Source organism: Polypterus senegalus, chromosome 4, assembly GCF_016835505.1.
Source record: "Polypterus senegalus isolate Bchr_013 chromosome 4, ASM1683550v1, whole genome shotgun sequence".
Classification (NCBI taxonomy): domain Eukaryota; kingdom Metazoa; phylum Chordata; class Cladistia; order Polypteriformes; family Polypteridae; genus Polypterus; species Polypterus senegalus.
In genome coordinates this window covers 234,217,985-234,244,036 of record NC_053157.1, presented here as the reverse complement: position 1 = coordinate 234,244,036, position 26,052 = coordinate 234,217,985, and the positions used below count along the sequence as shown (strand labels likewise).

Below are 26,052 nucleotides of genomic sequence, written 5' to 3'. Positions count from 1 at the left end.
AAACGGCTCTGTGTCCAATATTTGGAATCCACCTGGCTAAAGCTGCTGCTGCTGCTGCTTTCAGGTCGGTGTCAATGCTACACAACACAAGGTCCTCTTCATCACAGGTCTGCTGGACCTGCTGGACTGGATATTTTGTATTAACCTCTTGGCTTCCTCTTTTGTAATTCGAATCTCTCCCTGACTCATTGCTTTTCCTCTTTAACTAAAGAGACCTTCGGTTTGTAGACGTCGTCTAATCCAGTCTGGGAGCTTCTGAGATTCCGATTGTGTCCAAGCCCTGCTGGAGAATTTGGGATCTGCTGAGTAAAAAGTAGCAGAACATCATCTCCTCTATGTTCAGCTGACCACCTTAGGCCAGATTCAGACTTCACGTGACGCCAGTGGACGATACTGGGCCGGGTTTAGACTTCACATGATGCCTGTGGATGCTACTGGGCCAGGTTTAGACTTCACGTGACGCCTGTGGAAACTACTGGGCTGGGTTTAGACTTCACGTGACGCTTGTGGACACTACTGGGCCAGGTTTAGACTTCACGTGACACCTGTGGACACTACTGGGCCAGGTTTAGACTTCACGTGACGCCTGTGGGCACTACTGGGCCAGGTTTAGAATCCATGTGATGCCTGTGGATGATACTGGGCCGGGTTCAGACTTCATGTGACACCTGTGGATGCTACTGGGCCGGGTTCAGACTTCACGAGACACCTGTGGACAGGTTCGGCTTCGCTGTGTTGTGAATTGCCTGAAACAGCCATTAAATTTTGAGGACACCTTACCACGATATCTCTGAAAAGGAATAGATGTTATCCATCAAACCAGGGACCCACCCATTCCAGCAAGCATCGGGCGCCGAAGCAGAAACAATCCCTGGATGGACTCATCAGCTCGTCGCAAGGCAACTGGTAACTGCTCTGCCGCCACACGTTAATTCTTAAGAGAATTCATTATTTAAGTGAAGTGAACGACTTATCTGTAAAACGTAACACACACACTTCAATGCATTTCCTCATGAAAGTGCAAATCTAAGATTTCTAAACGTGCAGAGAGCTGGAATATCATACATGGCACGTGTTCTGTGTGGCAATCCCTGCCTGCTGCTGCTGTCAGGTCAGGAGAAGCCCCAGAAGCAGATAGCGATTAACAACTGGGTCGGTTTTAAGATGGCGTTTACGGCGGTCTGCATTAATGATAAAATAAACTACGAGGCTTAAGTGGACATTTCGGGATCAAAGCCGCAATTTCCACTTAAATCACAAAGGAGACCTTTTCACCGTGTCTCTGATTTGTTTCTCAGTGGCTCAAATACGCTGCTGTACACTCTGATGAAAAAATAAAGATGGCACAGAAGACATTATGTGAGACTTTGAAAACGTATCGTTTCATTCATTACATTGGGGAATACGCGACGCTTGAATATCAAAGCTCCACGAATGCATTTGTGTGTCGGCATTTTGCTTCACCAAATCGAACCGTTCATCAAACATCGCAGTGCGCACGTCGATCCTCAAAGCGGCTTTCTGTCACGTGTCGATAGCAAACCGAGACTCTGATGTCACGTTCCAGCTTTTATCGCACTGCGCCCGTCCATCCCCCTGACTTTTTGCCGGTACTGCAAATCCCATATACGTCACGTTAATTTCTGAGGATGCACCAAATGAACGCTGGCAGCCGTGATTATGCGCGTGAAGTATAAAACCGGCCCTTAATTTCTTGCACGAGGTTAAGTTGATGTGGTGTTGGGACCAGCACCACTGTCCATCTGGACTGACACTGCTTTGGAGGTCTTGCTCTAAAGATCGCAGACACCATCACCTACTACAGCGCTGATGCACAGGGTGGGCTCCTTTTCATTCGGGGAGATGCACGGCTGCTATAACTTCAAACTAAGAAAGCACTTTGGCATTGATGAGGTTTAGGGTAGATCTTATAGAACGAAGCTCACCACATGAAGGGAGCCCCCCATGACTTTGACTCATTCTCCATCTTCTCCACTCTACTGTACGCCTCAGGACTCCAATTATCTTTAGTGTCTAATATAAAAATGAGAATCCTTTATCAAATCCAGCAATTATGTTTTCCCTGCAGTGTGTATTTTTGTATGTTTGCGAAAAGTGCTATTGTGGGAAAAGCTTTTGCCACACACAGAGCAACAATACGGCTTTTCTCCAGTATGCACTCGAGTGTGCTGTTTGAAATTGCTGCTGTCAGAGAATTGTTTGCCACAGGCAGTGCAGCTATACGGCTTTTCTCCAGTGTGGATTCTTTTGTGGCTCCGGAGATTGCTTAGTTGTGAAAATCGTTTGCCACACTCCGAGCAGCTATATGGCTTCTCTCCGGTATGAATGCGTATGTGCTGCCTGAGCGCGCTACTTTTAAAAAAGTGTTTGCCACATTCAGAACAGCAGTACGGGTTGTCGCCAGTGTGAACCCGTGTGTGCTGCTGGAGAGCGCTACTGTCAAAGAATCTCTGACCACATTCGGAACAGCAATACGGCTTTTCTCCAGTGTGGATTCTTTGGTGGCTCTGAAGATTGCTTACTTGTGAGAATTTTTTGCCACACTCGGAACAGGAGTACGGTTTCTCTCCAGTATGAATTCGTATATGCTTCTGAAGAGTGTTACTACGGGAGAAGCGTTTGCCACATTCAGAACACCCATATGGTCTTTCTCCGGTGTGAATTCTTTGGTGGGTGTAAAGGTTGCTTATTCGTAAGAATCGTTTACCACATTCTAGACAGCAATGGGGCTTCTCTCCGGTATGAAGTATCACGTGAATGTTAAGGCTGGTGCTGTCTAAGAAACACTTGCCACATTCAGAACAGCAATAAGGCTTTTCTCCAGTGTGGATTCTTGTATGACTCTGGAGATTGTGCTTTAGCGAAAATTGTTTGCCACATTCAGAACAGCAATAAGGTTTCTCTCCAGTGTGGATTCTTGTGTGCCTCTGAAGATGGCTTACTCGTGAGAACTGTTTGCCACATTCTAAACAACAGTGGGGTTTCTCGGCACTGTGAATTCGGATGTGCCGATGCGCTTGTTGATCAGGGCTGATGGCTTCCCTCCTTCCAAGTTTGACATCAGAAAAAGAACCAGCCTGCAAAGAGGCTGCTGTCAGATTCTCCGACCCTCTTCTCAACCTCTTCACCCTCGCCTTGCCTTGTTGGGGGTGCAGTCTGTACTGGAAAGAAGTCCCCGCCGATGAAGATGTGGAGAAACTGCCCGTGTCCTGTGAATCTGCAATAGCACAGACAGATTAGTTATGTCATTAAAGGGTACATTTACTCTTTTTCAAGTCAAAGTTACTTCTTCACAATCACTGTATAAAGTTATTTGCCACATACAATACATTTTAATACATTTAAAAATTCCTTGTCTATTCTTGCCACTTACAACAGGGATGAAGGGCGCACACATCCATAGGTGAATGAAAACACCTTACAGCTTACAAAATAGGTCCACTTTGACGTGGCAAAGGTTTCCATTCACAAAGGCACGCCTCCCCGAGTTTATGAATCGTACTTCAGATAACGAAAGAAAATTAGAGATAATTATTTGATCACAAAGTCTTGGAACGGGCTTTCTTCAGGTAATACACTTCCTGCTCGCTCGTCTTCTCACAGTTATGGCAACCTCAACAAGACCCCCTAGCCCACACCAAGCTTTATTCTGTCTATTATTCTACTTTGGCTTCTGCAGCAGTTATGTTCTGCCATGGCTTGTAATAAAAGGACTGAGTGGTTGCTGTGGAAGAGGAGGAGGAGGACGAGCAGCAGAGTGAAGTGCACAAGCAGGTGGTCTCCTTTACAAAAGCAAATAACAATCCATACAATCAAAAGTCAAACTTGACATAAACCAAAATTCAACCCCTGCCCCAAAATAAAGGAGAGCAGAGCCCACTGACAAAGCAAACCTTTGAAGCAACAAGATAGGAAGGAAGAGGGTCCTTCCCCTCCCCACCCTCGATATAGAAGCTAATTCTAAAATGTCATTAATTAGATCCTGCCAGATTTTAACAAGAGTTTTGCACAGATCCTCAAAGTGACAATTTCATTTTGTTCCAGTTTCAGACAGTATAGAACAGGGGGTCTCCAACTCCGGTGCTGGAGAGCCGCAGTGGCTGCAGGTTTTCATTCTGAACCCTTTTCTTAATTAGTGACCTGTTTTTGCTGCTAATTGTACTAGTAATGGGATATCAGGGCTGAAAGGGTTAATATTGAGGGGTAAATATCCCAAGCTCTTTTTCAACAGAATTTTGCTGTCTGCATGGAAAAAAAATGAAACGAGATGTGAACAGCTGGACCACCCACAGGTAGAATCGACACGATTAGGGTGAACATCCATCCCAGTCTTCCTTTTCTCTTTCAAACCATCCCCATACACATTAACACGTCGTTTCTTAAGAAATTACATTCAATCATAACCTCATTTATTTGGAATTCTAAACATCCCGACACCCAAAGGGCGACCCCACAATGCCCTAAATCAGAAGGTGGCACGACACTACCTACATTTCAGTTTTATTACTGGGCGGCAAACATGCAGACTGTAACAGGGGGTCTCCAACTCCAGTCCTGGAGGGCTACTGTGGCTGCAGGTTTTCATTCTAACCCTTTTTTTTAACTAGTCAGCAGATTTTGCTGCTGATTAACTCTTTGTCTTAATTTTAATTGACGCACATCTGTTATGGTGTATGAAATCTGTACATTTTGGTTTCCATTATATTTTTTTCGAGACAAGACAATAGATGAACTAACACAAATCAAAGTAGGTTTTCTTCCCTTACACCTCACTTTTAAAACAGCTGTTCCAACATAGAAAGGAAGACATGCCGGTGGCTCAATTACTTTATAACCTGGGAAAGGAAGATTAAGCCATGCCTAATTATTTACAGCCTGGGAAAGGAAGATCTACTGACACCTCAGAGAACACAAAAGGTTTTATTGTTTGGGAGAACAGACAGTGGCTGTCAAAATGATTGATGATTTAATTCAATCAGGTGCATCTGTTTGAAAGAAAAGAAGAAGAAAGTAAAGGAGAAGAAGAAGAAAGTAAGGATGTAAGAAAGGAGGGAGGAAGAAGAACTGACGAAGACATCACTGGTCGCCAGAAAAGCGTCATGAACATCGATTGGCCGCCCTGGGACATTCATCCTTGTCATCTGTAACTTTTCCGTTAGCTTTTTCTAAAGACTATATATATCCAGACTTTACTCTCAGTCCTATTTTCTATTATTCTTTGCTCTTGTGGTATTATTATTATTCTTGTAATAAATACCATGCTGCTTTTAACTTTCTATGCCTTGTCTTAATGTCAAGTGTGATTGAATTAATAAGTTAGATTTCTTTGAGCACCTGGTGCAGCCGGAGATTTGCCATATGCTCTGATCTGCGAGGTTTATTAAGGCTGAGGGTGTGAGCTTCACCAAACAGTAGGGAACAGGACGTAAAGTAAGGCATTCTTGGCTGATAAATGGCCTAAAGTCAAGAGTGCGGAGTCTTTGTATGTTTAAATGTATTCTTATAGACCAAAAGTAATATTTAGGTCTGAGATTTCATTAAACCATCGTATGTTGTTTGTGCCGATAATAAGTAAGTCTCTTGAAGAGCCGAGTGACAGGCTGTGTTATACTTAAAGCACTTGTGTGGTTTAAAGTGCTAAAGGTTAATCAGCATGTGTGTGTGTGTCATTCATGGGGCACTGTTGTGGTTAGGGTCTGTGTGTATGCGTATATCTATGTATGTGTGTGTTCATCTTAAAGTGCAACAGTAGACCAACCCAATAATGAACTTGATGAGAACAATTACCCTTGAGGGAAAACAAGTAGTAGAGGGAAATACTACGATAATAAAATATCTTAAGACACATTTCTTGTTTCCTTAATTAGCAACCAAACAATATTAAGACACAGAATAAACCAACACATAAAACAAGAACTTGCGTTCATCACACAATAACTGGAAAATAACGAGAGATGAAGGCCTCCTCGGTAATGTTGATCTGCTCAGGTCCACACAACATTTGGGCAGCCAGCGTTCTTAAAAGAAAATCAACAATTTTGGAAATGTCTGCCATGGCAGAATGAGCGAGCGCCATGGAATTAAATAACGGGTTTAATTAACAACGAGAATTGACTTCAAATGAAGAAATTGAATCAAGTGAAGTTGTTTGGGGTTTGAGGCCCCAGCTTAGTTGCTCATCTGTTGGCTCACTTCACATCAGATGTATATTTAGGTGCCGTTTAAGGAAAAAAGAATCAATTAAGCAGTCAGAGTCTCAAGAAAAGTCCATTAAAATAAAGGGAAATAGTTAATGAGCAGCAAAAACGGGTCACTAATTAAGAAAAGAGTTAGAATGAAAACTTGCAGCCCTCCAGGACTGGAGTTTGTCAGAACTGGTGGGTTTTTGTTTGTCCACCCGCCTCTTGAGGATTGAGCACAAGTTCTCAATGGGGAGTTTCCTGGACATGGACTCCAAAATTTGTTCCCCAAGCAACTTAGTTATCACTTTGTCTTATGGCTCCATCATGCTGGACTGTTCATTGTTGGTCACCAAACTGCTCTTGGATGGTTGAGAGAAGTTGCTCACAGAGGAGGTTTTGGTCCCATTCTTTATTCTTGGCTGTGTCCTTAGGCCAAATGATGAGTGATTCAACCCCACGTGACATGAACGGTCTCAGGATGCTTTACTGTTGACGTGGCACAGGACGGATGGTAGCACCGCTCAGCTTTTCTTCTCCGAGATGTCCCAAACAATCAAAAAGGGGATTCACTGGAGAAAACAAGTCTCCCCCCCAGCAGTCCAATCCCTGAACTTCCTGCAGAATATCAGTCTGACCCTTATGTTTTTCCTGGCTTCTTTGCTGCCCTTCTTGCCATCCTCAAAAAGTCTTCGCCTCCCTCCCACCTGCCTTCCTGCTGCCATTCCCGAGCAAGCTCTGCACTGATGGTGCCCTCCTGATCCTGAGCCCTGAATAAAGAATGGGATCCAAACATCCTTCAACAGCAACTTCTTCCAACCATCCAAGGACACTTTGGTGACCAACAATGAACAATCCAGCATGATGGAGCACCGGGCCTTAAGGCAAAAAGGACAACAAGACATCGAAATTTGTGGTCCATGGCCAGGAAACTCCCCTTTGAGAATTTGTGGTCAATCCTCAAACAAAACCCCACCAATTCTGACAAACTCTAAGCATTGATTATCAAGAATGGGCAGCTGCCATCAGTCAGGATTTGGCCCAAAAGCTGACTGCCAGGGTGAATTGCAGAGGTCTTGAAAAAAGAAAGAAGGGACAACACTGCAGATACTGACTCTGTGCATAAACTTCATGGACCTGTCAATAAGAGCCTTTGAAACTTCTGATGTGCTCGCCATTCTACTTCAGTGTACCAGAGAAACATCTGACACAAAGATCTCAAAACACTGAAGCAGAAGACATGGTGAAAACCGACACTTGGGTCATTCTCAGAACACCTGGCCACAACTAAACATCACTTGCATCGTAATCAAGAACACCATGTATAAAAATAGGAGGGTGTTGGCATTAGGGTGGTGCTGTGGTTTAGCACAGTTGCTCTACGGTGTCCGTGTCCTGGGGTCTCACCCTCCACGCAACTCATTGTCCACGTGGACTCTGAATGTTCTCTCCATGCCCAGTTTGCTTTACGTAAGTAGACTGTGGATCTTCTCCCTCAGGTAACCGGTGACTCTAAACTGGCCCAGGTTGGGTATATGTACCCCTGAGGAAGGACCGACCGGCCTGGTGTCAGCCCCTTTTCATGTTTAATTCTCCTTAACGTGACCATGGATCGGAGTTCATGCTGAATTTCTGAACCTACCCCACACATTCTGTACGTGCCTCTTTACATCACAATCTGAGCATGGCATAATGCGGACATGGATCTACAACAGGGGTGCCCAATGCGTCGATCGCGACCGACCGGTAGATCAGAAAGGTAGTGCAGGTAGATCGCGTTGCATTCAAAAAAAAAATTTTGTTTTAAATGTTAGTCTATCATATATCCTCCCTATGGTGTTTGCCAATACAGGGCAGCCAGTCTGAGATCTCTTTTCTGCCAACACACTGGTCATCCTGCACTCACGATCAAACGCGCGAGCTACTGCTAAACTCCGGCTATCTAAGTGATCTAGTCAGCCTTCCAATTTATATCGACTAAAGAAGGGATTTAAAAAAATGTGTTGGTTAAGGGCCTGATGTGGAATTGGAAGAGGATTTTTTTCTCTCACAATGTCACGATCGAAGTGCGTTTGTCTGATCTGTCAATGCATCATTGCTATTCCAAAGAAGGACAATGTGGAAAGGCACTCTCGAACTGTTCATAACAACCTATGAAACTGACTTCCTTCCAAAAAGCGATCTGAGAAAGAGAAAGGAGAGGGAACTGAAATCGCAGTTAATCGGGCAGCCGTCATTTTTAATTCGGCTGAATTCAAAAGTAAAGGCAGACACACCGAAGCATCGTTCCAGATGAGTCACTCGATCATTAAGCATAAGAAGTGTGCTACCTCCCTGACTGCATTATTCGGCTCTACTTATTTATGCGAGTCAGCCTTGTCCCACATGAAAATTATTAAATCCAAATACTGTAGTGACCATAAATGTATTGAGTTGTTATTGTGCCATAAAGGTTATTGAGTTATGCAAGGTACGACAACATATTTTATGTATGAAGTTAACTCAGTGTGTGTATGTGTGTGTGTGTGTGTATATATTATATATATATATATATACTGTCAGGGATGCCAAGGGCCATGACCCGGCCGGGACGTCATGAGGGACCGGATGTGGGTCTGTGCCCACCCTGGATCATGTGGGGGTCGCCTTCCTGGTTGATTTGGGGGCCACGGGTACAGGGCATGGAAGCTCCACCCTGTAGGGGCCCGTGGCCCGTGGTTACCCCAGCACTTCCGTCACACCAGGAAGTGCTGGGGGGAAGAATTAGGACGGCGCCCGGAGAGCTGCCGGGAGGAGAGCCGGCACTTCCGTCACGCTGGGGCGTGGCTAGAGGAGGAATGCCGGGAACACCTGGGGCTCATCCGGGGACTCTATAAAAGGGGCCGTCTCCCATCATTCGAGGCGGGAGGTGGAAGGACGAAGCTCAGGGGAGCTGTGGAGGCGGACCGAAGAAAAGGCATTGTGAGGCCAGGACTGAGTGTGATTGGGGTAATTGTGCACGTGACTGGGGTCTGAGTGACCAATGGACTGGGGTCTTTGTGACCAGTATCTGTAAATACAGTAATCCCTCGCTATATCGCGCTTTGACTTTCGCGGTTTCGCTCTATCGCGGATTTTATATGAAAGCATAACTAAATATATAACGCAGATTTTTGCTGCTTCGCGGGTTCTGCGGACAATGTGTCTTTTTACTTCCTGTACATGCTTCCTCAGTTGGTTTGCCCAGTTGATTTCATACAAGGGACGCTATTGGCGGGTGATTGAGAAGCTAACCAATCAGAGCACGCAGTTAAGTTCCTGCCTGCTGAATGCGATGTTAACCAGGAAGTCTCGTCTCGCTCATTCAGCATCAACGTGTTTCGCTGTGTAAAGAGTTGTGCTCTTTTGTGTTTATTTTTGTGTATAGCCAAGCCCTTCATTATGGCTCCAAAACGATCAGCTACTGCTTCAGGGGCCGTGCCCAAGCGCAAACGGAAGATGTTAACGATTGCCGAAAAGGTAAACGTTTTAGATTTGTTGAAGGCTACGATTCTTTTTATTTAAAAAGTTGGAAAGGTATATAAGATCTATGGCCGCAGTGTCCTTTTAACCAGGGTGCAAAATGAGTTGTAAGTGGATGTAATAAGGCAGTAGTCTGGATGGAATCTGCTTTAGGGATTTGGATTGAAGTCTGCCAGAAGAAGAACAACGGCGGTGATATTCAATCGCCTGAAGAGGCTCCTTTAAGGGCTGTAACGCTCTCCTTTGTTGTGCAGTAAAATTAAACTCATCGTTATTGGACAAGTCGTCGTGTCATTGTTGGTGAGTAAACATAATTAATTTTCTACTTACAGTACTTAGTACATGTACGTACGTTTAGTGTCACTGTACACACACATTTACTGTATACTATTTTTCTTGCGTTGTACGTATTTATTGCTGGTGGCCTGTCTATCATAAGGCTGTAACATATGTGATATCGGAGACACTCAATATCTTTAAAATAATATTTAGGTTTTACTGTATATAAACAGTGTGTTTATATACATAATTTCAATGAATCTTACCTAATATCTAAGAGAATACAAAGGGATTATGCTGTATAACTCTGCGGGGAATATTTATAAACAGTGTGGGAGAGTTTATAAGGGCTTATAATATATACAAATAACCATAGAAACATATGGTTTCTACTTCGCGGATTTTCACCTATCTGGAACGCAACCCCCGCGATCGAGGAGGGATTACTGTATAACTGTAAATAAACGTGGTGGTTTGAAGACAACATGTCCGCCTGTCTGTGTCCGGGTCGGCTTCACAATACATATATAGCATTTTTAAAGTAGGTACATTATTTCGACCTGGTCATTTTAAAAGTAGCTCACAAGCCGAAAAAGTGTGGGCACCCCTGTTCTACAAGTTCAGGAATCAACGTCCAGGGTGAATGTCTTATCTGTTTGTAAGGAGTCTAAAAGCGAGTCACGCCATCGCAGCACAGCACAGTAAATGACAGAAGTGGGCGGACTGGGAATGAAAGCCCTCCTGTGGATTTCCGTTTTCTTGTGCACGTTCAGGCCTTACCTGGCGTTCCTCTCAGCACAATAGGATTCTTGCTTTCCATTAAACAGAATACGACATTTCATTGCTGAAATCACAACTTTATCGGCCGAGGGTCACGTACTGCACACTCTCTTTTTTTGGGGGATCACTAAAACGTTTTTTTTAATTCAGGTCAGTTATTCTTCGTCTTTGTGCACCGGTGGCACGTGATCTTTACTCAGATTCATATCCTGTGGTATCATCGACTGTTGAATTCTGCTCCGTACTTGGAATATTTCTATTGCACTATTGTATTGAGGATTACTTGTGTTCTGTTCTGTGTATTGTATTGACCCCCTTTTTTTTTTTTTTTTTGACACCCCCACCTACCTGGAAAGGGGTCTCTCTTTGAATTGCCTTTCCCGAGGTTTCATCCGTTTTTTTATTTGGGAGTTTTTTCTTGTCTTCTCAGAGAGTCATTGGGGCGCTGTCAAAAGGCAGGGCCTGTTAAAGACCACTGTGGCACTCTTTGTGTGATTTTGGGCTATACACAAAAGAAATTGTACTGCATTGTATTGTCAATTAAATCTAATGCGTACTCCACATTTATTTTCACTGCAACACCAGCGCCATTAGTACTTGTGCTAAGCTTGACTTTCACCTTGAAGGATATTACTTACTTATCCCAGCACTCCCAGTTGACTGCTGCTCTTCTCCACTTCTCCCATTTCCTTCTGTGAATTTCTCTTCAGACTCGGCTTTCAGCTCCACACAACTCTGCTGTGCAGTCCGGTGCCCCGAGTCAGTGAGCCCATACTGTAAACTGGGGTGAGATTCTCCATAATTATCCTGCTTGACCACATGCCCAGTTTCAGGCGTTTCAAGCTCAGGACTCGCCGACGACTCTTCTGTACCTTCGACTTTCACTTTGACAATCTCCTCCTCTTTAAAGCCGGAGATTCTGTGCTCACAGTCCTCCTCCTTCAAAGTCAAATCCTCTGGGGCACCCCACTCACAGTCCTCTTGTTTAATATGTGCCAGCTGTTCAGCTGTGCCATCCTCTGTGGCTGAGGCCATTGCTTCGTGTAAAACTCTTCTCCACCCCCTAAAGTGTCTCTTCTTCTCTTCTAAGGACAGCCTTGTCCTGAAGACCATTAGACGGCTTTCACTGCATGGCCGTGGCAACTGGGAAGGGGGCTTCTTTTCTATCTGCCAAAAGAAAAAGCAGTACAATTACTTTATAAAAAAAAAAATCACACAAATATATTTAGCACCTGGCAGAATTAACGTTCAGTTTTTAAACAAACGTGACACTACCGACCAATTTTATCATGAGAGATCTGAAATATCGAGAACCCTCCACGTCAGCCTAAGAACATCTCCATAGACTCGGAGTGAAAACCAACTTGATACGCAGACGGACTGAGACAACGCCCAGAGCAGAAGTGGACAAATTCAGGTTTTGTTCACCTGGGGTGGCCCAAATATAACAATTGTGACGGATGGCCGGGGCCCCTTCGACACTTGGTCCAGGGAAATTGCCATGGGATACACACTACTTTCCTCGAAAACGCTTGGTGGCAGCCCCCCTGGGTTGCATCGGGGAACACAGGCGTAGGACTTCGGGGCTCAGCCTTGTAGGGCTCCGTGGCCACCCCCAGGGGGATCTGCATGGCTTAACGAGCTAACGGGTGGGCTAGAAAAGGAACCAGCAGCCACCACTCCAAGAGCCAAAGTCGGGAGGAGTAGTGGTGAAGACCACTGTGTCTTGCTTTGTGCTTTTGAGTTGCTGTTTTGTGCTTGTGGGACACTGGGAAGACATGCCCCACGGGTGACGACCATAAAAGTTTATTTGTTTTTGTACGTACCACCGGTGTCAGTCTGTGCTGGGTTGGCACTGGTGAAGCACTTTTCCACACAATGAAAACATCTAAAAGCTGGACATTTGACCACCATTTTAACACTTGAACTGCCAAGGTGACATCTAAATCCTTTTGTTCTCACTAAAGGCCCATCAGGTCAACATCTTGATAATGCATCCTTATTGCCCCATCCCAGCTCATTATCCCTTGTCTCTAAATGAACTCTCTTTCTCACCCGTTCACCACCTAACAGGTGATGTGTGGCAAGCGTGATGGCATAATAATGGCTGCCGTCTCATCGTCCAGCTAGGTGCTTCACATTGCTTGGGGCTCAAGTGGCTCCCCTCTGTCTATGTAAAGCACTCTTAAGTAGTGAGAAAAGCGCTACATACATCATCATCATCATCATTATTATTATTATTAATAATAAAACTAATACTTTACATTGTTTTCTTTTTGTTTTATTTTGTGTACATTCTCCAATCTTGCACTGCCTCTATGAGCGAGAACAACCTGAGCGATGCTGTGCCAACAGCGGTTTACTTTGATTCAGCATGAAACCACCTTGGTATTTATTCAAAATATGGCATTAAATCAAAATGATGTGTTTTTAAAATTCAGTAAATAGTTTATAAAAGGACAGCATCACTTTTACAGATTAAGTCAGGAAATGGCAGGCAGCATGGTGGGCCGAGTCCAACGCGGTCCACATCACTAGTCCGCTACCATTTTTGCAATCCGAGCGGCTCGAATACCAAAAATGGGCTCACAGGATTCCCTTTTGCTTTGGTTCACTCGCTGCCTCTGAACTTTCTCAGCATACGTCTGTCTCCTTGACCAACTTTAATGTCTCTTCACAGCGGGCTGCAAGCTCCCGTCTTACTTTGTTTGCAGTTCAGTACAGAGCAGGCGCGGACTTCTGGGTAAGCCGTTTGTTTGCCAGGCAAAGTCGTGCTTGAAGTTGAGTAAAATGACTGACGGCACTCTCTGTTGTGTCAGCTTCATATGTGATAGAGGAGAGCGTGAGTGGATATATACGTACATCAACTAGTTCAGGGTGCAAAAGACCATCAAATGTGAATATTTCCATTATGAAAAACGCTGGAAAACACACAAACAAATACCACTACTCCTCTGCACAGAAAGGGAAAGGCCTGCATACAGCAACGAGGAAAAGTGAAGTGTCAGCAGCAACAGCCTGCGCCATGTGGCCTGTGAAAGGCTCACCGGTCGCATCAACAGTCACACTGTGCTCCTTGGGCAGTTGAGTGGGGTCTTTCTCAATAGCTGTCTATCTAAAGATATTATATATATATATATATATATATATATATATATATATATATATATATATATATATATATATATATATACTAGCAAAATACCGCGCCATGGAGAAGTAGTGTGTTAAAGAAGCAATGAAAAGAAAAGGAAACATTTTGAAAATAACGTAACATGATTGTCAATGTAATTGTTTTGTCACTGTTGTGAGTGATGAGTGTTGTTGTCATATATATATATATATATATACACACACACACATAAACATATATATATACATATCTATACATATACACATATATACATACATATATATCTACATATATACACATACATATATAAACATATATATACATATACATACATATCTACATATATACACACACAGCTATTTAGTATCAGTGCAATACGCTGCTTGTTAAAACGGATGACTCCGCTCTTACGTGCAAGTCTGCGTGGATATTATGAACTATCATATTTGTTCAAGTTCTATTTAAATTTTAAATAGAAGGAATTTTTATTTAGTCGACAGAAATATCTTTGGTAGGAATGGTAAAACAGACAGGAATATTATTCCTGAATAAATCAACTCAAACCTTAAACAACTTATAATATTTTGCTCTCCATAAAATATATCCTGTCTAAATTATACAAGTTAGAAATAAAGTAAACGTTAAAAGAACAAACATTCAAATTTCTTTACTCTTATGTAATTTTATATAAAAATAAACTTAGATTTTAAATATCCCAAAAGATTTTGCTCTCCATAAAAATATATCCTGTCAAAATTATACAAATTCAAATATGAACATGCTGCATAACAAAACCTGGAAATATAAATAAAATGTGTTCCTTTCAGCAATAACAAATCAAATCATTCAGTTGTCTTTGCTCATATGTCATTTTAGAGCTGGACGCCTGGCATCTTTTTGGCACAGGTTCGTTTCTGTTTGGTGTGAGGTTCTGTGTTGTGGAGATTCTCAGGATGGATTGCAGGTGCTCATCAGTGAGGCGACTCCTGTGTGCTGTTTTGTTAGTCTTTATCACTGAGAAGAGCTTCTCACACAGATATGTGCTACCAAACATGCACAAGGTTCGAGCCGCATGTAGACGGACTTTTTTTGTTCTTCAAAGTCACCAAAGCGCCGTGCAAACTCAGTGCGCTCAGTTTATCAGCAAAGTGCGTATTTGGGAACACCGTAGTGACGACTTGGTTTAACATTACTTGGCAACAGGGAAAGTGGGGCAAGGTGCACTGGTGCATTTGTGTCTCCCATAAAAGCAGCTTCACTTGAAATCACTTTGTGATTGTGCACGGGTAAAGCGTCCGCTGAAGTGTCAGATTCTTATTTAATTATGCTGCTTTCTGTATCTTCTGCATTGCATTCAGGTTACCCTGATGTTTTGTCTCATAGTGCCGTCTTAGATTAAATTCTGTAATTACAGCCACATTAGCTCCACAAATGAGACACACGGGTTCAGTAAACATATACTCAGCCTCCCATCGGTTTTTAAAGGCTCTATTTTCAGAATCAACTTTTCTCTTCAGCATCGTGTGAGCTAGCTTAGCAATAACTTGCAGCATCATAAGGTAGACTTGATTAGCGCGGTAAGTGTTCGGCAAGGCAGCTGAAGCGCTGCATTATGGGATCTGTAGTTTATTGTGTTACCAGCGCTTCATATACCCGGGCTTTAATAACAATAATACAGTATATAAAATGATCTCGCGGGCGGATATAATTACGCGGGCGGATGTGGCCCGCGCCCTTGAGTTTGACACATATGGACTAAATAGAACTTGAAAAGATATATTTTTTCAAATGTGATCGCGCAATTCAGATAGAGTTGGCCACTACAGCCTGCATGCCTCAATAAGTCATCCTCCCTCGCTCTTACTTTTTACCGTTCATCTAATGAATACACTGAGTATGGCTTTACCAAAACAATCATTGATGGCGAATAAAGTATCCATTATTGAGTATGTAGATCGGGATATATATATATACATATATATATACCCGTATCGCAGAGTAGTAGTGTGTTAAAAAGCTAGAAAAGAAAAGGGAACATTTTAAAAATAACGTAACATGACTGTCAATATACAGTATTTGTTTTGTGAGTGTTACTGAGTGTTGCTGTCATCAAGGATTTGATTATCATTATTTCTTTCAATCAGGTTCGTATTTGTAGGATGTGTTGTGTTCAAGTTACATTCCGTGTTTGTCAATCGTTGTAAAGATGACAGGTTTCATTCATCGATTCGTTTCTTACTGCATCAATAAACAGCTCGTCTTCTTCTTTATCTGAGACCTGACACACTGCATGCACTTTTTTTACACTGTCTTCCTTTAGCGGGACATTGACTTTTCCACCGTGTGCTTTGTTTCGCAGTAGCTGGATTTATGAATATGCTTATCAGGCGCTTCATATTTTTGCTGCCTTTTCAATTGTGTAATTCGGTTTTGTTCAGCGCTCTTTGGAACTGTTGCTTTTTATCTGTGCACTGCGTCAGTTCCGTGAGCCACTTTCGGTGTACATGCATCGAAGGTTCCCAGCTGTGCTGGTGCCATCTCGTGCTATGTCCATGGCTGTATTTAATGTTACCTTAGTCCTGGCACTTAAAACTTTCTCTCGCAGTTTCGCTGAGTTTGTGTCAAACACCACCCTGACCATCTCATCTTCCTCTCCATAAGCACAGTCCTTCACCCGTGAATATTTAGTGGCAGTTTGCTATTGGATTGCGCTGACGGACGGCCTTATATGGGCAGGCACTAAATTACAAGCGCCAGCGTAGCCTGTCTATGAACTTAATTTAAAGTGTAGGTTTACATGCGTGCTTTGTTTCAGTAGCAGAACTCATGAATATGGTTGTATATGTCACTTTCCTTCGCTTCTTATTGTTTCGCTGCCTTCTCAATTATATAATGCATGTTTTCTTCAGCGCTTTTGGAGGTCTTCCTGGTTTTCTATGTACTGCGTGATTACGTGGGAGGCGTGATGATGTCACACGAAACTCCGCCCCACGGCGTTGAAGCTCATCTCCATTACAGTAAATGGAAAAACTGCTTCCAGTTATGACCATTACGCGTAGAATTTCGATATAAAACCTGCCCAACTTTTGTAAGGAAGCTGTAAGGAATGAACCTGCCAAATTTCAGCCTTCCACCCACACGGGTAGTTGGAGAATTAGTGATGAGTCAGTGAGTGAGCAACACTCAGTAACACTCACAAAACAAATACTGTATATTGACAGTCATGTTACGTTATTTTTTAAAATGTTCCCTTTCTTTTTCTACCTTTTTAACACACTACTTCTCCGCTGCGATCGCGGTATATATATATATATATATATATATATATATATATATATATAACCGATCTACATACTCGAATAATGGATACTTTATTGCCATCAATGATTGTTTTGGTAAAGCCATACTCAGTGTATTCATTAGATGAGCGGTAAAAAGTAAGAGCGAGGGAGGATGACTCATTGAGGATGCAGGCTGTAGTCTTGGCGTCAACTCTATCTGAATTGCGATCACATTTGAAAAAATATATCTTTTCAAGTTCTATTTAGTCTATATGTGTCAAACTCAAGGGCCGCGGGCCACATCCAGCCGGGCGTGTAATTATATCCGGCCCGAGATCATTTTATATACTGTATTATTGTTATTAAAGCCGGGTATATAGCGCTGGTAACACAATAAACTACAGATCCCATAATGCAAGCGCTTCAGCTGCCTTGCTGAACACTTACGCGTTAATCAAGTCTAGCTTATGATGCTGCAAGTTATTGCGAAGCTTAGCTCACACGATGCTGAGAGAAAAGTTGATTCTGAAAATAGAGCCTTTAAAACCGATGGGAGGCTGAGTATATGTTTACTGAACCCGTGTGTCTCATTTGTGGAGCTAATGTGGCTGTAATTACAAATTTAATCTTTACAACAGCGACTAACAAACACAGAATGTAACTTGAGACACAACACATCGCACAAATACGACCCTGATTGAAAGAAATAATGATAATCGAATCCTTGATCACAGCAACACTCAGTAACACTCACAAAACAATTACTGTATATTGACAATCATGTTACGTTATTTTTAAAATGTTCCCTTTTCTTTTCATAGCTTCTTTAACACACTATGTCTCCGCTGCGATATATATATGTATATATGTATATATATATATATATACACCCTGATCTACATACTCTCAAATAGATAAGCCACACGCCGTGGCGCAATTGTAGAGGCTTCACCTCTAGCGCCGACATCCGAGGTTTGATTCCCGAGAGGGGATGTACTGACTATGTACGCATGCTTCCCGATTCATTTTACCCTCGCATCTCCTTGGTTTGAGGCGTATGAAAAATATGCAGTTAACGCAGAATCATGTTCACGTTATTTTTTAAAATCTTTCCTATTCTTAGCACAAGCACAGCTGAGAAGCTTTGATGCATGTACTCCATAACAAAAAATAACGCATTTAATCACACTTTCAATTCCAAGCAAAGGGGAACTTTTGTCAATGCATGATTTCCTGGTACATCGATTACACTGATGCACACATCACAGCTACAAAAATGTTAGAGTCGGAATAAAGCGCGTTCCTATGACTGATCGGAGGCAAATTTCATTTCAAAAAACTACCCGAGCGAAGCCTTGATAAAAGCGTGGTGTTGTGCACACTGAAAAGCAAACAAAATTAGAGGCATTACAGAAAGCGGACTTTGTGGCTCTTACTGGGGATCATTGGACTTCCGTGACCGTTAGTAATTCTAATTACATCTAATTACAAAATGTTCAATGATCACACTGTTTTAGCCTAATGTACAAAATAATTTTGGCTGAGGTTACTCAGAGTTTAAAGATGAAGCTGGTCAAATTACCTTTTATGTTTCTGACTTATTTTTTAAGACGAAAAACTGCAGTTTATGTTGAAATTTTGGTTATTATTATTTAAAGACAATACCATTCTGAAAATCTACTTAAAGTACTTAAACTACCACATTATTTTTAAGTCTGCCCAATTTTAGCCAGGGATGATATTTTTGTTTCTGTTTTGAATTCAAATGCAGTTTAAAAGCATTTTTTCAGAAATTAAAACAGCTTCAGTTTACAATATTCATGTCCATGTCTATTACTTGATTCTGTAAGCCCACTAAAACCGTTTTAAATTAAAAGAAAAAACATTTGCGATTTGGGGCAAATTTACGTGTGCGATTACATACGATTAATCAAGATTAATTCTTACACAGCCTCTAATTAATTGGATTAATTTTTTTAATCAAGTCCTACACCTAATATATATATGTAGATATATATGTAGATTTGTTTCTCCACACTATATATATATATGTGTATATACAGTATATATGTAGATATGTATATATATATATGTGTTTATAGGGTATATATATGTGTGTGTGTGTGTGTATATATATATATATATATATATATGATGTGTATATATATGTTTATATATGTGTCTGTGTGTGTGAGTGTATATATATATATATATATATATATATATATATATATATACCAGCAACACTCATGACAATGACAAAACAATTATATTGTCAATTATGTTACGTTATTATTAAAATGTTTCCTTTTCTTTTTACTTCTCTGCTACCAAACGCGGGGAGAGAGAGAGAGATGACAACAACACAAATGACAAAACAATTACATTAACAATCATGTTACGTTATTTTTAAAATATTTCCTTTTCTTTTTCATAACTTCTTTAACACACTACTTCTCCGCTGCGAAGAAGCGGTATTCTACTAGTATATATATATATATATATATATATATATATATATATATATATATATTATAAAAGAAAACTTGTGTCGAGACATGATCTTCTTCAGAGAGGCAGAGACAATTTCACTTCCTGCGATTCGGTCAAGTCACGTCATACTGACATCCATTGCTAGCATGTTCCCGTGAGACGGTGACCTAGGCTAGGAAAGCAATAATCAGGCCGGAACAAGTGGAACTGAAAACCCTGCTGGTCCAAACAGGGTCAGAAATAAAAGACAAAGAGTAAAAGACACAGTAGAACTTCATATAGCTGGTGCCACACACATGCAGAGCAGGTTACAGATTATGAGAGCAGTGGAAATTTGAAAGGCTCACAAAACACCTTGGCGCACTACACGCGCAGAGAAGGTTCAAAAATATGACAGTATTAAAATTCGAAAGTGTCAAAAAAAAGAAAGACTACAGATCTCATTCACGCTAACAAACAGAAATCACTACTATGTGAAATAACGGAACAGCAAAAAAGAGATTGAATATGCAGACATGATATGGTGATATGTAGATATGGTAAGGCTTTAAAGTTTAAGTCGGAGAATTGTAGATTGTCTAATTTGTGTTGCCATCAGGGAAAAGTAGTGTTACTACCCAATGAAGAGGCGTATCCGAGAGAAATTAAAGATTTGGTGCTGGTGAAAGTGAAATCCACAAAAACTGCAGGCAAAATATACGCATCTACAATAATCGTTTTTGCGTTCGCATCATACAAAGCTCAAAACGTAGATTTACAGAATAATGGATCATACTCTAAGACTATCTGTGGTCCCACAACAATTAAAGCTACGACAAGATTAATTTCGAAGAATCCAGTCAGGTGTATATTTATGATCATGGAGAAGCGACGCAACATAGAATGAAAAAAGTGAAATTCGACAGCCAATAATGGATACAAATCCATACGTCTAAAAGTACTGCACTTTACACGACATTTATCAGCAAAACACGGACAAAGAAATTATCTTGGATTTCTATAGGAATCCGAAAGATCAGGGTCGCATTTATAATAAACCAACGTGTGACGAATTGTCAGCGATAATAGTTTTGAAAAACGGAGATATCAATGACAGAGTTGATATTCATGTTTATCCAAAGCCAAAGCACAATTCATCATTATTGTCAAATACATCGCCACATGCCAACCCTTTACTCTTTCCTTTGCTTTTCCCAGATGGTGAAACAGGATGGTCATACAATAAGAAACAAACGCATTCAGAAAAACGTATAACACACCAAAATCAGCGATACGTTCCCATGTATTTAACTTCTATCATCTCAACGTCTATCGCAACATTACATTATTAATGCGTATCTAAAAGTCGAAGTTAATCATGTCTTCTTTATTAAATCGAATCAAACAACATATGCAAGGTGTCATTGATCACGTTCAAAATTCAAATATCAATAGTTCAGACAAATTCAAAGCAGGTAAAGCAGTAATATTATCAGCATCATATCAAGGTAGTCCAAGAGCATTGCAACAGTCATCTCATGATGCAATGGCAACATCAAGACCTATCGGTCGGCCAGATTTCTTTATTACAATGACATGCAATCGACAATAGCCAGAAAATCTGCAGCTTCATTGAGAACAATGCCACCGGCTACATCGGCTCTGGATATTCCACTTTCGTAAGTTGATTGTTTTATCAGAAAGTCTTATTTTCATTGAATGAACTCAAAACAGTGTTCGGGCACAAAGGAGATCTTGATATGCCATTTGTATTAAAACGTTTACAGTGTCCCGTTAGAACAGCTGTTGCAAAGACAATTAACAAATCACAGGGACAAACACTGGAAAAAGTCGGTAAATTTATAAGAGAGACAGAAACGAAATTCACTCACGGCCAGTTATACATTGCATGATCACGCTGTAAGACCACACAAGGAATCAAAATCCAATGCAATCTTGAAGAAAAGTACATTCCAAATATTGTTTTTACTGAAGTTTTAAAATGAGAAGTGAACATAATGCATAGGTAACAATTACCAAGAAAGAAAAGCAAAATGGCACCTTTTATTGGCTAACTAAAAAGATTACAATATGCCTATTGTAATCTTTTTAATTAATAATAAGAATGTCATTTAACTTCTTTTCTACATTCATAATGGCTAACACAGTACAACACCCTAGTACTAACACTTGAAATTGTATTGCCACAGGACCAAACCCGGGGGTTGGCGAGTGAAGCGAGCAGGGGGCAGAGCCTCCTAGTGTATATATAGACATATATACTGTGTGTATATGTATGTGTGTGTGTGTGTGTGTGTGTGTATGTGTATATATATATATATATATATATATATATATATATATATATATATATATATATATATATATATATATATATATATATATATATATATATATATATATATATATATATATACACACACATACATACATATACACACAAACACACAGTGTATATCTATTCTCTATATCTATCTATCTATATCTATAAATATATATCTCTATTTATCTTCTGATGGACGGCCAGCAGCTCATCCAGGCCGCTAGATGGCGTCTTCCCTGCAGCATGGAGGTACCCTGGATTCACGCAGGGCACCATGGGAGATGGAGTTTGGCTTCATGGCCCTGCTGGGTGCCATTATGGGACACTGCAGGGAAACACAGGGATTTTTATTTTCCCTATAGCCCGGACGTACTCCGAAGTCATGGGGACGGAAGAACAGAAGTACTTCTGGGCTGAAGAAAATCTAAGTCTTCATCAGACCTGGAAGTGCTATTGAATCACATGGACAGAAGGACAGGAGCACTTCCGGGTCATGGACTAGTTAAAGGACTGATCAAGACCCAGCAAGTGGAGCCGGAGTTGGGAGGGAGTGTGACAGAGCTGCTGGGAGAAGAGGAGGAATATTGTTAATATTATTGTTTTATTGTTTATTGATTGGCTTATGGTTGTGGTGGGCTGGCGCCCTGCCCAGGGTTTGTTTCCTGCCTTGCGCCCTGTGTTGGCTGGGATTGGCTCCAGCAGACCCCCGTGACCCTGGAGTTAGGATATAGCGGGTTGGATAATGGATGTATGGATGGCTTATGGTGGTGATTGTGGCACAATTGCAAAAAGAGAAGAAATTAAAAATATTTCTATTGCTTTTACCTGGTGTCTGGACGTTTGTCTGTGTGGTTTCGAGGAGCGACAGCGCCCTCTAGTGTCACAATCTATATCGCCGAGTGGTGGCTCTGAGGCTAGGGATCTGCACTGGCAATCGGAAGGTTGCCGGTTCGAATCCTGTAAATGCCAAAAAGGGACTCTGTTGGGCCCTTAACCTGCAACTGCTGAACACTTTGAGTAGTGAGGAAAGCGCTATATAAATGTAAAGAATTATTATTATCTACAGTATATCTATCTATAGCTATACATATATATCTCATATCTATATCTATATATCTAAATATATATATATATATCGCTCTTGCATCAGCAGCCCTTCTCTTGTTGGCAGACAGCCTGGTTTCAGATGTTTTATAGGCTCTTGAAGTAGCAGCTGTCATTCTTTGGTACGCCAGACGGGATTGCCTTTCTTCGGGAGTTTCTTTGGCTCGTGATTCAGCAGTTCTAATCCTTTGTTTCGCCAGTCTGGATTCTGTCTGCTGTGGCGTTTCAGCCGCCCTTGAAATAGACTTTTTTCTGGCATCTGAAGTGGACCTTCCAATTCTACTTCTTTTTTTCGGTGGCATGGCTATATTAGTGAAAAGCAGACCAATTATAATGTGCTACATGGTATTATGTACAGAATAAGCACCCCAGTGAGATGAATTTACCTTATTTACAATACGTCGGAAACCGAAAAAATAGCACCAGTCAGTCAGAAAGAGCAACACTGAAATCGTACTGCGAGTCAGAAAGCGAGCAAATAGCACCACAAAAACGGAAAGCCAGTGAGAAAGAGTAGCACTGAAACCATACTGGGAAAAATGGCGGGGAGGGGAGCTCTGTTTTTAAGGAGCGTCTGTGTTGAACCGTGCTGCCATCTACAGGACGATGGCGATGGTAACTACAGAGAGAAGTGACATATAACCGCAGGTGCGTGTGGGGAAAATGGTGGGGGAAGGATGATGTCTTTTTAAGGTGAGTGTCTGTTCAAACGTGCTGCGATATAATGGAGGATGGAGAATGAAATACAACACTTATCAGTGCGTGTGGGAGTGTGACCAGCGGAAAAACGGGTGTGTCAGCCGGTCACGTGCACTGGGTCGTTCACGTTTTACATCCATATGGTAGGTCCCTCTCACCCGATCAAAGCAGTCGGCCTTCTCATACTTGGACACTTGCACCACATCTTGGCAAATTAAAGAACCATGATTAAAGTGTGACACACAGAGACCAAACGTACTGCTACATGGCGCCGCCGTGAACGTCTGTTGCAACGCGTGTGCCGAACGTTGTCTCGGTGAAAAGGTGCCCTGCGCTTCACCACAAACATTTTTCACAACCAAACATACCTCATGACCTCAAAGGAGCCCCATGCCCAGTTTGGTGGCCATCGGACGCCTGGTGCAGATTTTTATGGCAGACAAACAAACATACATACATACATCGACTCTGCTTTATATATTAGATATCTATCTACCTAGATGTATATCTTTATCTATCTATATCTATAAATATATATCTCTATACACAGTTGTGCTTGAAAGTTTGTGAACCCTTTAGAATTTTCTATATTTCTGCATAAATATGTAATTTTCGATCATTTTCCTCAATAAATAAATGACCAAGTACAATATGATATTTTTGTCTCATTTGTTTAAATGGTTTCTCTTTATCTACTATTAGGACTTGAGTGAAAATCTGATGATGTTTGAGGTCATATTTAAGCAGAAATCGAGAAAATTCGTAAAAGGTTCTAAACTAATCAAAAGCACTAACTATTGATATTTACAGTATGTCTATATTTATATCAATATTTCTACAGTATATCTAGCTATGTCTATATATCCATTATATTATATATATATATATATATCCATTATATATATATATATATATATATATATATATCCATATATATATATATATATATATATAAAATAATATGTATACTCTGGAGAAGGTTTTTGTCCAGGATATCCCTGTACTTGGCCACACACATACCGCTTAGAATTAAGACCAAAACGTTCTGTCTTGGAGTTTGCTAAAAGACACCTGAAGGACTCTGAGATGGTGAGAAATAAGATTCTCTGGTCTGATGAGACCAAGATAGAACTTTTGGCCTTAATTCTAAAGCGGTATGTGTGGAGACAACCAGGCACTGCTCATCACTTGTCCAATACAGTCCCCACAGTGAAGCATGGCGGTGGCAGCATCATGCTGTGGGGGGTTTTTCAGCTGCAGGGACAGGCGACTGGTTGCAATCGAGGGAAAGATGAATGATGTAAAGAACAGGGATATCCTGGACAAAACCTTCTCCAGAATGCTAAGGACCTCAGACTGGGCTGAAGGTTTACCTTCCAACGAGACAATGACCCTAAGCACACAGCTAAAATAACGAAGGAGTGGCTTCACAACAACTCTGTGACTGTTCTTGAATGGCCCAGCCAGAGCCCTGACTTAAACCCAATTGAGCATCTCTGGAGAGACCTAAAATGGCTGTCCACCGCGTTCACCATCCAACCTGACAGAACTGGAGAGGATCTGCAAGGAGGAATGACAGAGGATCCCCAAATCAGGTGTGAAAAACTTGTTACATCTTTCCCAAGAAGACTCGGCTGTATGAGCTCAAAAGGGGGCTTCTACTAAATACTGAGCAAAGGGTCTGAATACTTAGGACAAGGTGATAGTTCAGTTTTTCTTTTTTAAAAAATCTGCAACAATTTAATTTTTTTTTGTCTGTCAATATGGGGTGCTGTGTGTACATTAATGAGGGAAAAAATTAATTTAAATGATTTTAGCAAATGGCTGCAATATAACAAAGAGTGAAAAACTGAAGGGGGTCTGAATACTTTCCATACCCAGTGTGTGTATATGTGTGTGTATATATATATATATATATATATATATATATATATATATATATATATATATATATATATATACACAGTCCCAATCAAAAGTTTTAAGACCACTTGAAAAATGGCAAAACATCATATTTTGCATGGTTGGATCTTAACAAGGTTCCAAGTAGAGCTTCAACATGCAACAAGAAGAAATGGGAGTGAGACAAAACATTTTTTGAGCATTCAATTAATTGAAAATAACGATTACATATATATATATATATATATATATATATACATGTATGTATATATATATGTGTATATATATATATATATATATATATATATATACACATATATATATATATATATACACATATATATACATATATACATA

At 41.0% G+C, this 26,052-nt stretch overlaps 1 protein-coding gene across 2 annotated transcripts in view; it reads right to left on the bottom strand.

The window, feature by feature from the left end:
• Positions 1-26,052, bottom strand: part of LOC120528149 (zinc finger protein 721-like) — a 230,053-nt gene that overhangs the window by 152,884 nt on the left and 51,117 nt on the right. Inside the window, exons 2-3 of one of the 2 annotated variants that reach the window (XM_039752211.1) lie at positions 11,399-11,927; positions 1,134-3,238 (exon numbers count right to left, since the gene is read on the bottom strand). In XM_039752211.1, coding sequence (XP_039608145.1) covers positions 2,073-3,238; positions 11,399-11,927 — 1,695 coding nt within the window. In that variant the 3' untranslated portion in view covers positions 1,134-2,072. Of the gene's footprint in view, positions 1-1,133; positions 3,239-11,398; positions 11,928-26,052 lie in introns of those variants that run through there. The other variant, XM_039752212.1, reaches the window with a different exon arrangement.